At 38.7% G+C, this 12,096-nt stretch overlaps 1 protein-coding gene across 2 annotated transcripts in view; it reads left to right on the forward strand.

Annotated features, from left to right (window-relative positions):
• XPNPEP3 (X-prolyl aminopeptidase 3) overlaps positions 1 to 8,385 on the forward strand; it is a 35,602-nt gene extending 27,217 nt beyond the window's left edge. Inside the window, exons 9-11 of one of the 2 annotated variants that reach the window (XM_089523690.1) lie at positions 1,284 to 1,404; positions 4,967 to 5,165; positions 5,643 to 8,384. In XM_089523690.1, coding sequence (XP_089379816.1) covers positions 1,284 to 1,404; positions 4,967 to 5,133 — 288 coding nt within the window. In that variant the 3' untranslated portion in view covers positions 5,134 to 5,165; positions 5,643 to 8,384. Of the gene's footprint in view, positions 1 to 1,283; positions 1,405 to 4,966 lie in introns of both variants that reach the window. The other variant, XM_089523689.1, reaches the window with a different exon arrangement.
• The last annotated feature ends 3,711 nt before the right edge of the window (positions 8,386 to 12,096 follow it).

Genomic DNA, 12,096 nt, shown 5'->3' on the forward strand with positions numbered 1-12,096 from the left:
TTAAAGACCTCCAAGGAAGGAGACTCCACCACCCTCCGAAGGTGTTCCCCTGTCGAATAGTCCTTACTGTCAGGAAGTTCCTCCTAATGTTTAGATGGAATCTTTTCCTGTAGCGTGCATCCATTGTTCTGGGTCCTGTTGTCTGGAGCAGCCGAAAATAAGCTTGTACCCTTCTCAATATGACATCCCTTCAAATATTTAAATAAGGCTATCATATCACCTGTTACTAGGTGATTGTGATTGTTACTGAATCTTGCCAGTTTGAAAAGTTGGGCATCCTCAAAAACCAAAAGGGGAGCTTTATTTTTGAAAGGCATAATTCATCCAAGTGTCTTAGCATTGAGCCATTCTATGTTCCAATATTCTTAACATAAGCCATTATAAAAGGAGATGTACCATGAAGTCAGCATCAAATTCTGTTTTAGCTGATAACTCAAATATGTATATTCAGTATGGTACAGAATTACTATATCCAGCAGGTGTAAGTTACACAATTGAGAATATTTTTGTGTTAATATCCATCCTGAATTTTTCCTCTATAGCATTCTCACTGGAAATTCTGCTGAGTTTAGAAAATGGTGGCTATTCCCACATCATATATCCAGGGAAGAGCACCGTTTCAAGAACTTGGGCAGACTAGTAGTGTTTCTAGCATGAGGGGAAAGGTTCCTAGGATGATAAACTACAACCTTCCCAACCTGGAGATTGGTGCTCTGATTTGAAAGCATAGCAAGATTGCAGCTAAGGAGCCATAGATATATTGTATCTCTAAATGGAGGCTATACTCTTGTCCTTCCCTGTTCATGGACTTGGCATCCGTGGTTGTAATCGTTTGTGGACAGCAAGGGAGGCAAGGGACAAAATGATGCACGTGTCAAAGGGGCAGCCATTATAATCAATGGAGGCTTAGTATTTGCATTTTTTCTGATTCACAGGGTGGGGGTCTGGAGGATTGCCTGTGGATCAGGAGGGACGACTGTACTTCTGGATGTCAGAGCTAAATGCCCACTAATCAGTCTATGCTCCAGATGTTTACCTTTGAATTTAGTAAAGGCTACTAAGCTAGTTGCAAGTGTAAAACAATAAATTCCATGGATTTTCCCTTAGGATTAGGCATTGTAAAAATGGTGCCCATGCAGACTCTGCTAGCTGTAAGTAAGCAAGGACAAGCCATTATTTGTGTCCATCCACTTCACTGTGTCTAACTATGCTCAAGAAGTCATATGTTCTGCATGTCTCCATATTCTGTTTACTCTAGGAACATGTTCTTTACTTCCTTGTAGGCTGTTCGGAAATACTGCCCCCATCATGTAGGACATTATCTGGGAATGGATGTTCACGATACACCTGATGTATCCAGATCAATTCCTCTCCAGCCAGGCATGGTGATCACCATTGAGCCAGGTAAATATCAATAGTACTTGGGGAGGGGGGAGGAATTGTGTTCAAGTATTTGTATGTTTGCAGAATTGCTCTCTGGTTGTCACCTATGGCATGTTGTTGTTAGCTACCCTTGACTCATAGTGACCCTGCGAATGAGACATCTGTAAGACCCCTATCTTCCACTGCTTTGCCTAAGTCGAGCAGATTCATTCCTGAGACCTCTCTAATTGAGTCTAGCCATCTGGTGTGCAGTCTTATTTTCTTTCTACTGCTCTACCTTTCTTAGCATTATTGTCTTTTCCAGTGAGTCTTGCATTCTCATGATGTGGCGAAAGTATGATAGCCTTAATTTGATAATCTTGACTTCTAAGGGTATTTCAGGCTTGATCTGTTCAAGAACCCATTTGTTTGTCTTTCTGGCTGCCTACAGTATCCCCAGCATTCTTCTCTAGCACCACATCTCAAACGAATTGATTTTCTTTTTATCCATCACCTATGGCATTTCCCCCTAATTTGCCATCTTGAGTTTGTATGTTTTAAAAAGCATGTTTTGAACCATTACAGCTGTAAAACTAGAAAACATGTTGGGGGGGGGGGTTACTTTTTTGGTAGCATAAGGGCTGACCAAAAGTTTGGGGTGGGAGGGAAACAGAGACCATATGATAGCTTACCCTAAGATCTCTTGAGGAAGGCTATTTTGCAGCTTTATTCTCTTGCTATACTATGATTGACTGAAAGGAGTAACTACATTTTTCTGTGACAGAGGTGGGAAATCTGTCATCATCCAGAAACTGGTGACTACAGTTCTTATAATCCCTGACTATGGGGTGTTGTGGATAGAATGAGAGTTGGGAGGCCAACATCTGGAGGATCACAGATTCCCCAGTCCTATTCTGTGAAATGGAAATACTTGATGCAATTAATAAGACATCTCCCCACCCAAGAAGCTTCTGTATTGTTCTACATCTGTATTGTCTTGTATTTGGGATCAGTATGTAAACTGATACCTAGGATCAAACATTGATCGGAGTGGGGACCGCAGCCAAGAAATCATAAGACGACTAAGGCCCAGTACACATGGGCTGTTTGCGCCAATACTAGGGCTCGATGTGGCTCAGCGTCCACATTGCCAAGCCCTTACACCTGTGGACAGAAGAGACGTCAGAAGGCTGTGTTGCAGCCCTTATGACGTATCAAAAAAGGAGCTACCTAGAGTAGCTCCTTTTGCATGGCACAGATGCAGGGCTTACAGGGACGGCCTATAGCCGCCCGTCTGTACTGGCCCCTAAGAATGGGCAGGGCAACTATGAAAGGACTAAAAAGGATCCTAACATGTAAAGATACACAACTGAACACAAAAGTCAGAATCACCCAAGTCATAGTATTCCCTATTACTATGTAAGGATATGAGAGCTGGATAGTTAAGAAAGCAGATAGGAAGAAAATCAATTCATTCAAAATGTGATGCTGGAGAAGAGTGCTGAGAATACCACGGACAGCCAAGACGTCAAACAAATGGGTCCTAGAACAGTTCAAACCAGAAATATCTCTGAAATCCAAGAAGACTAAACTAGGGCTGTCGTACTTTGGCCACATCATGAGAAAGCATGACTCAGTGGAAAAAACAATAATGCTAGGAAAGGTGGAAGGAAGCAAAAAGAAAGGAAGGCCAAATGCTAGATGGAAGGACTCTATAAAAGAGGTCACAGGTAATAATAATAATAATAATAATAATAATAATAATAATAATAATAATATTTATTTATATCCCGCCTCTTCCGATTGAGGATCGAGGTGGGTAACAACAAAGTAAATACAATATACAACAATAAAAACAACAAGCCCCACAAAACCCCGACCCAACTCTCCCTCCCAACTATAAAATTAAACAGTAAATTTTCAGGTACTGATCAGAGCAGTGGAGGACAGGGTATCTTGGAGATATCTCATTTACAGGGTCACCATGAGTTGAAATCGACTCAAGGGTGGATAACAACAACAACAACGTAAACCTAATTCATGTTTTCCCCTTAACAATGAATAATATGCCAAAATCCACATTGGGGTTGTATCTTTATTACACCAGCCAGGACACAAAAAGTGTGCAGGCTTTTACAACTGACAAATCTCTTCATCAATGAAGATGTTTCCAAAACAGGATGGGCATATAAGGGGAGAAGGAATAGAAAATGACTTAATGTTGAAGTCATGTCGTCTGCATGGTGCCCTGAGATGGATTGGAAGAGGAAGGGTCTGCTTACATTCAAATGAGTCTCTGTAAAATGCTCTAAGGTTTTTAGGTTTCACTTGGATTAACCCCTTGCGCAAGGGAAGAAAGGCAGAAATGTTTATTGGTTTTGAAAATACAAAAGTGAACTGACCTAGAAAAACTATCTTCGTCTTGGATGAAGCACATAGGCCCCTTTATCAGTAGAAAATAGAGGAAAACTAAGCAGATTTTACATGAGGAAGGATGGAGATAATTTGAGATGATAGATGAGATAGTTTCTGTAGTGACTACTTAGCTTCATGCAACAACTGGTAACTTTGCCTTGGTTTTTTTTTTTTTTAAGCTCTTTTCTGTCTTATGACAAGGAGAGATTTACTGCTGCTACTACTTCTTTACCCTCATGGAAGTGCAAAACATAGAACAAAGAAATTACTGTTCTAGTTTGATGTCTGCAGCAGCACTGCACTGCTGCAATAATAAGTAAGCAGTGGCAGATCTCTTCTTGCCCACAGCATGGACCCAGGAGAAGGCTTGAAGAAATGTGATTGTCTACCAAAGCAGTTAGCCATCCCTTCCTGAGACAGAAGCAGCCATTGTAGCCTGTGAAAAGCAAGGCAAATATATGAACTGGGACTAAGCACTGAAAATCTCTACCTGCTGTATGATGTCTACATTTGTCCCTTTGTTTTTTAAGCACATTGTGCTTCTGTTTCAGTGAATGTGATGAATAATTGCTCTCCTTTCTGACTTAATTTTAATATATGAAAATAATCATGTTTTCTCTGAGTTACCATTGCTCTTACTAGAGATCCTCAAAATATAGCAGGTTCTTGCCAAGACACGCACAGCTATTGATGTGCAATCTACTTCCCCTTTTGATTTAAGTAATGCAATACAGCAGGATGTTGGGTTTTTTATTGTATCAGTGCTGGAAAGAGTGGGGCGTATCTGCTTTTCATGAGCTCCTAGAGTTTCTCCTCTAGTGTAGGCCCAAATAACATCCCTTTTTGATTTTCATCCATTTCCTTCAGAATTGAAGGTTAGTGTTTTTCTTAGTTAAAATCAGAGATGATTTTTTAGATCTGGAAGTGCTTCTAGATGGAGAGTTCCTAGGCCTATCAAACACCTTTGTACTTATTCTCTTCCTCATCAAATATCAGAAAAGAAACAGTGGGAAAGCATGATAAAGTTAATGCACCCTCTGTAAAATTCCATGAACAAAGCAGGATAGTTGCACTGTAAAAACTTTATCTAGAAATAATTTTTTCTAAACAGTGTTGTGACATGCTGCATTTGCACTGCATAATTTGCAAACCAAGAGCTTTAGTTTTTGATCACCAGCTTTATTTCCAGGCATCTACATCCCAGAAGATGATGTAAATGCTCCTGAAAGATTCCGTGGCATTGGCATACGTATAGAAGATGATGTTGTAGTAACAGAGAATACACCATTAATCCTTTCTGCAGACTGCCCAAAGGAGATCTATGACATTGAGCAGGTCTGTGGCTGCACCCCTTGACTACTTTTAACTGCCTTCTACATCTTGCTCAGGTAAAGATCAGGAAATGTATTCTTTTAGGTATAATGTGGCATTTTATAGTCCTTATACTTGAATATTAAGATTGCTAGAATGAATAGATTTTCTGTTGAAAAACATTTATAAGGGATTGTGTATAAGTATTTTTTTAAAAAAGCATTCTGTTGAAGTGGGGAAAACGTACTTAGATATTTAACAGGTATTCTAGTTTGATGCTAATGTTAAAGAATTCAGATACAGAAGCTGGATTCTTCAGTACACTGTCTATAATAGGTTTCTTTGTGTACATATTGTAATAATATTTCTGTTACTTAGTGATATATTGAATTATGGTTCTTTTGTTCCTCACAGTTTCTCAGATTGCACAGGGAACGTAGGGGCTAAATTTCAGTATTCACATAAATGGCCCTTCGTTTTAATTTCAAGAGCATAAAAATATTTTCTCTTTCATCTTCTCCGCCCTGCAAAATATGATCTTTCCAATATACCAGTGCAGGCATCCTGACTAATGAGTGGAAGTCACAGAGCAACAAAAGGAGATTGTGTCATTTAAAAAGACAAAAGTTTAATATTTAGACATCTACTGATGCCAAAGTGAGTCTCTATGTTATGTTTGTGACAAGCAGTGTATGGCCTGACCCTATGCATAATTAGCTCCTCAAAGCTCATTGACCATAGGAGGCTTAAATACATCTATATCTGTATAGAGTTGAATGTTTACATTAATCAATGATAGCCAGGCCAAATGTCAGTTTCAAAGAGATACTACGAATAAAGCAGGGACATTTTAGGGCTCCTTTTAACTTCCCTGTTTATCTCACTGTAGACACCCCAAAACAAAATATGCTCACTGTGTCAATGGTTTGGATTCTAGTATTCTTTCCATAAACTCAGTAGAGTGTACATCCATAAAACATGGTTTTTCTCCTTGTCCCTTTCCTTCCATTTGCCTGCACCTTCCAAAAATCAGTTCTTGGAGTTGTGGGACACTTAGGAATGAAGCAAGAGATGGTGGGGAGACTGCAGAGGAGGAGAAATTGCCTGGAATGTCCCCCCAACCCCACTCTACTTCACATGAATGGAGGAAGAGCTATAGGAACCAAGATAATTAAAAACAGGCAATGTAAATTAAATGGCTATTTTCCTTATCCAAGCACACATAAATAGTGACCATGAAAGAATTAAACTCCTACTTACATAAGTTTGTCCTGAGAATCCCAAAAATATATAGATGAATTTATGCCAGTTGACAATATTTTGCATTTGGATTTGTATATCCAGTTCCAAAATGTAAAGTAAGTTGTTGCCAAATTTATGTGTGACTTGAGACTGCCTATAACAGCAAATAATATAATATCAAAGAATTAAAGTAAGCATAAAAAGCAGGTCAGTCAGCTACTTTTCTTTAAGTAAAAAAATGCAAAAATAAGTAACAGAAACTAATGATTGAAATTAAAGATTGAGACTATTTTAGCTAGATCAAGATAAATCTTTTATCATAGAAAACCTGTAAAGGATTAAATGTTACAGAACTATCCAAGAACCAGACTTTGTCTGTAAAGCACTTTTTGGGTCTCTAAATGAAAGGTATTATATTTTATTATATTTGTACAGAATATTATATATATTTATATATAATACAGATATATTTTCTTCTGCTGAAAACCAAAAAGAATTCTGTATCAGCAATGGTGTCCTTAAAAATTAAATTTAAAATGCAGGATAATAGAACGGCTGACCGGAAGCATCTGTCTTCTTATTGAATCATCCTTAAGGGTAGTCATTGGATATGTAGATCCCTTTTGAAACATTCCTGTCTTTGATGCATATGTACAGAAATGTAGTATTTTGAAAGGGTAGAAAGAGTAGATGGATTTAACAATTCATTTTTGTAAAAAGAAAGTAATAAAAGATGAAGGAAATACAATTTTGTGCTGCTCCTGTGTAATGCTGTAGCACAGATAATACGTCCAAGGATAGTCTCTTGGGTGATCTATGTATCTCTATAGCAGCCGAATGCTAGGCTGCGCTTTCTTAGTTAAAGGCAGCACATATTCCTTCTGCCATGATCAACTTATCTGTTGATAGATACACTTTTCATTTATTACTAGCCTTTAGCGCTGGAGAATACAGTGGGAAATGAGAGCCTCACACTCTTTTGACAACTAACACCACTGGTCATGAATAAAAGACCTTTAGGTTCCTTGGTTGCACATCCTTTTGGCCCTTTTTTATATAAACCAGTGACAAAAAGATGGTGGCGATAAACGTCCACAAAACATCTGTAGTTTGGGGGAAACTGAGTTAGTATATTAGAAACATTTTACAAAAAGGCATAACTCTCCAGCATAACAAAGTGAGCAAAATATGACTATTTTATCCTTTAATGTGTACTATACCATAGTTTTTTGGATTTTTCAGGCTATGTGGCCATGTTCTAGAAGAGTTTCTTCCTGACATTTCGCCAGCATCTGTGGCTGGCATCTCTGAAGATGCCAGCTACAGATGCTGGCGAAATGTCAGGAAGAAACTTTTCTAGAACATGGCCACATAGCCCGAAAAACCTGCAAAAAACTATGAATGCCGGCCATGAAAGCCCTTCAACTTCACATTGTACAATATCAGTTTGTTGGTTTTTTTACACAAAGCCCAATTCATGAATCTGAAGAGGTTAAGTGGTACCCATTGAATCAGTGTAAACTTGGTTAGGTCAAGATTTAAGTAAATTTCTTTACTTCAGCGGGTCTATTATTTGAGATTAAAATTGAATTTAGGCCTACATGTTTGAAGCATTTTTCAGATTAGAGAAATTTAAAAAAATCCTTAAAAAAATTTAGCTTCTCCTTGAAAATCTTCAATGTTAATCTCTATGACTGTCATTCTCATTGTTATGAGACCAGTACAGTTACAGATTGTACTGGTATGTTATTTGTATGTAACATTGTGAAATGTATGCATCTTCCATATGACTTAAACATTGTTACTTTCCCTTAAGCCCTATCTGCTATTCCAGATAGTGCTTAAAAGTACAGAACAAATATGAGCTGTCAATAAACATGTTGTAATATCACATGTGTTTGTGTGGATGTGTTGGTATGCATGTGCCTTCACATTGCCACCTTTTTCCTTTTCACATGAGCCTGGAGAAGAGAAGGTTAAAAGGTGATATGATAGCCCTGTTTAAATATTTGAAGGGATGTCATATTGAGGAGGGAACCAGCTTGTTTTCTGCTGCTCCAGAGAACAGGACCTGGAACAATGGATGCAAGCTACAGGAAAAGAGATTCCACCGCAACGTTAGGAGGAACTTCCTGACAGTAAGGGCTGTTTGACTGTGGAACACACTCCCTCGGAGTGTAGTGGAGTCTCCTTCCTTGGAGGTCTTTAACAGAGGCTGGATGGCCATCTGTTGGGTATGCTTTGATTGAGAGTTCCTGCATGGCAAGGGGTTGGACTGGATGGCCCTTGTGGTCTCTTCCAACTCTATAATTCTATGAATAAAACGAAGCTACAGAGAGTCCATTTATGAACTCATTTGCATGTTGGCATTTTCTATATTTTTAAATTTTAATGTATCAATCTGTCGGGGCAATTCTTGGCACATTTACTCAGAATTAAGTACCACTTTGTTTAGTCTGGTTCCAGCATGATATAGTAGCTTGAGTCTTGGACTAGGTCTTAGGGTCAAGGGTTCAACATGCCTGCTCAGCCATGGAAATCCACTGGGTGACTTTGGGCAAATCATACTCTCTCAGCCTAAAAGGAATGCAATAGCAAATGTCCTTGGAATAAATCTCACCCAAAACAAAACAAAACCCTATGATGGTGTTACTGTTACAGTCAGCTGTGAAAATCTACAGTGCTATATAAATGATGTATAATAATAATAACAACAACAACAACTTGAAGGCACATAACAACAACAAAGTATACACAGGATTGCAGCCTGAAGCATTTGTACTATATCTTGTGGATGGTCCTCTTGCTGTTTTTTCACTTCTTTCCCCTCATTTGCTCTTCTGTGTCAGTAGTATTAGCTAATTTGCTCTGGTAATTCTTGAAATCTAGGCAAGGTAGCCGTTTACTTATGTTTATTTATACTGAAAGAGATTTTTGGCTTTGTGTGTTTCTTTAATCTTTATTTCCCAAATCCCAAATTGTAGGGATTTATTTCTTTTAAGGTGTTTTTATCCTGTCTTTCAAGATAAGTTCCTACAGGTTATCTAACGTAATCAATGTAAAGAAATAACTACCAAGATTTCCTATCCACTGCTGAAATATCGCATCTTCCTATTAGAAGCCAGAACATCACTAGATGGATTAAATACCTGTCCTGTGCATTTTTAATCAGAAATCTAACCTAATAGACCTTACTCACAGGTCGTTGCATAGGTTTGCAGCTTAAACGGTGCATACATCACACTGTATCACTTGGAATGTAACTTAAGAAGGGAGTATATGGGGAAATGAAATTCAAATGCAACAGGAAGATGAAATTGATAAATCAAAAATAAAGTTGGGGAAAGATTTTAAATGTTTTAGATATTCATAAAGTTTTTTTAGTGTACATTTTTAAAAATATACACTACTCACATTTCTTGCATTTGAAACAGTAGCTTGATCAGAAATTTTAAAAAGGCAGAATCATACAATATATTCATTCTTATGGACAATATGCTGGTAGAGGGTAGATGAAGTAAAACCATGAAGACACATCCCGTGCATGTTTACTGAGGAAATAGTTTCATTGACGTTTAATTTTTAAGTAAAGTCTAATCTGCACTGCAAAAATAATGCTATTTGACATCGCTTCAGCCACTATGGCTCAATCCTGTGGAATTCTGGGATTTGTAGTTTTGTGAGATATTTAGCCTTCTATGACAGAGAACTGGTGCCACCATAGACTACAGATCCCAGGCGTTCATAGAATGGAGCCATGGTAAGGTGGCGTCAAACTGCATTGTTTCTGCAGTGCAGAATAGAGCTAAGTATGTGTAACATCAACACCTCTTGTTAGTGGGTCAAGTCTGTGTAATAAGCATACATCTTTTTTATTGTCCAGTGTTCACGTGACACAACAGATGTTATTGTGCCCACTGATCGATGATGTCTGTATTCCTCTTTATCTAAGCTTCCTTTCTCCTCTTTGCTTAGTTGGTTTGGGGTGGGGAGAATCACCTTGTTATTGCTGGAAAAAATACCAAAAAATCAAGGCATAAGGGCACTGATACAACTTTTTAAAAAAAATTATTTCAGTTCTACGAAGAATACGAAGTCACATCGACAACAAAATGTTCAAACAGGCGTAGTATATGTGTTAACAGGGGGGGAAATCACATACAGTGTGCCCTTCCCATACATGGGCCTGCCATCCACAGACTCATGCTCATGTGGACAGCAGGCCCGTGGATTAAAGTGGCATGCGTGCCCATGGCACCCACCGCCATAGCAAACGAGACTTGGGGTCCTGTGTTTTTTCCCATACGGTGAGGGGGCGGAACTGATCCCCCATGTATACAATTATACTAGGATAATTACCCAGGTGGCATTATATAATTAGAATAAACACACATGTTCACTGAGGGAGCCTTTCATGATGTGTTGGGTTCAAGCAGAAAGTTTCCCCATAAGTCAGTTCCTGACGGTCATCTGGACAAATGTGAGGTAGTAGTAACATAGTAAAAGTTGACCAGTCATCATAAAAGGAGTGTGGTTTCTTTTGTCCATTACCGGAACTGATGATGCTGGAAAGTTTTTCAAGTAACCATGTATTCCAAACTCTAGTCCACCATTTTTCTAGAGTTAAATCTCCCTTCTTCCAACTAGCAGGTATTTCAGTTCTTGCAGCAGCCAGAAGAAAAGCAATAAGAGTTTTGTGTTTCCAAGCACTGTTTTTTGGTATACAAATAAAATAATAAAAGTGCAGAACAAAAATGAATGGTTTGTTTGCTAATGAGATCTGATTAATGACTGCTGTCCAAATCATTTTAACTTTAGAACATTCTATCCACAGGTGAGGATAGAAAACAGTACTGACATTACTTTTAAGTCTACATCAAGACAAATTCACCTGTGGTCAGAATTAAGCCCTTGCTTTTACAACTAAGCCAGTTGAGGACTGTGGTAAATAGAACATACAGGTGGGCAGCTTGTGGCCCCCCAGCTGTTGTTGGATTGGCTGTTCTATAGTTAGGTAAGGAGGATGGCAATTGCAAGCCCACCCTGAAGAAGCTTGCCAAGAAAACCCTGTGATAGGTTTGCCTTCGGGTTGCCATAAGTTGAAACTGCTTGAAAGCACACAACACCAACAACAACAAAGGTAAGGTGCAAGTTGGAGTCTGACATTTGGATAATCAGAAATTCCCCACATTGATGGTTTGCCCAGCTCACCAAGTTGCAAACACTCTATACCATGATGGTAGAATTCAAGCGTGTTAGTCTTAAAAATCAGTATGCCAACAGATCTTCTCACACCTTTGAAACTAGAGGAAAGAATGAAGCTGGTAGCATGAGCTTTCCTAGGCTTGAGGCTACTTAAACACGTTAGTCTGGAAAATCGGCATCTAAGGGGATCTTGTTGCATATTTCAAATTAAAAGAAGCTGGTAGCATGAGCTACCTAATGCATCTGAGGGGGTAGATTTAAGCGTACGAAAGCTCATGCTGCCAAATTCTTTCTTTCTCTCAAAAGGTGCTACAAGATCTCTCTACATCCTTAGATGTGTGTTAGTCTGGAAAATCAGTATGCCAAGGGATCTTGTTGTACATTTGAGACTAAAATAAACTGGCAGCGTGAGCTTTCCTAGGCCTGAGCCTACTTCCTCAGGTGTGTGTTAGTCTGCATGCAAAGGGATCTTGTTGTACCTTTGAGACTAAAGAAAATAAGCTGGCAGCATGAGCTTTTGTAGACTTGAGCCTACTTGAGATGCATATTGATACAGTGGAC

The sequence above is a fragment of the Sceloporus occidentalis genome, unplaced genomic scaffold (assembly GCF_023333645.1).
Source record: "Sceloporus occidentalis isolate IW3139 unplaced genomic scaffold, rSceOcc1.0.p SCAF_5, whole genome shotgun sequence".
Classification (NCBI taxonomy): domain Eukaryota; kingdom Metazoa; phylum Chordata; class Lepidosauria; order Squamata; family Phrynosomatidae; genus Sceloporus; species Sceloporus occidentalis.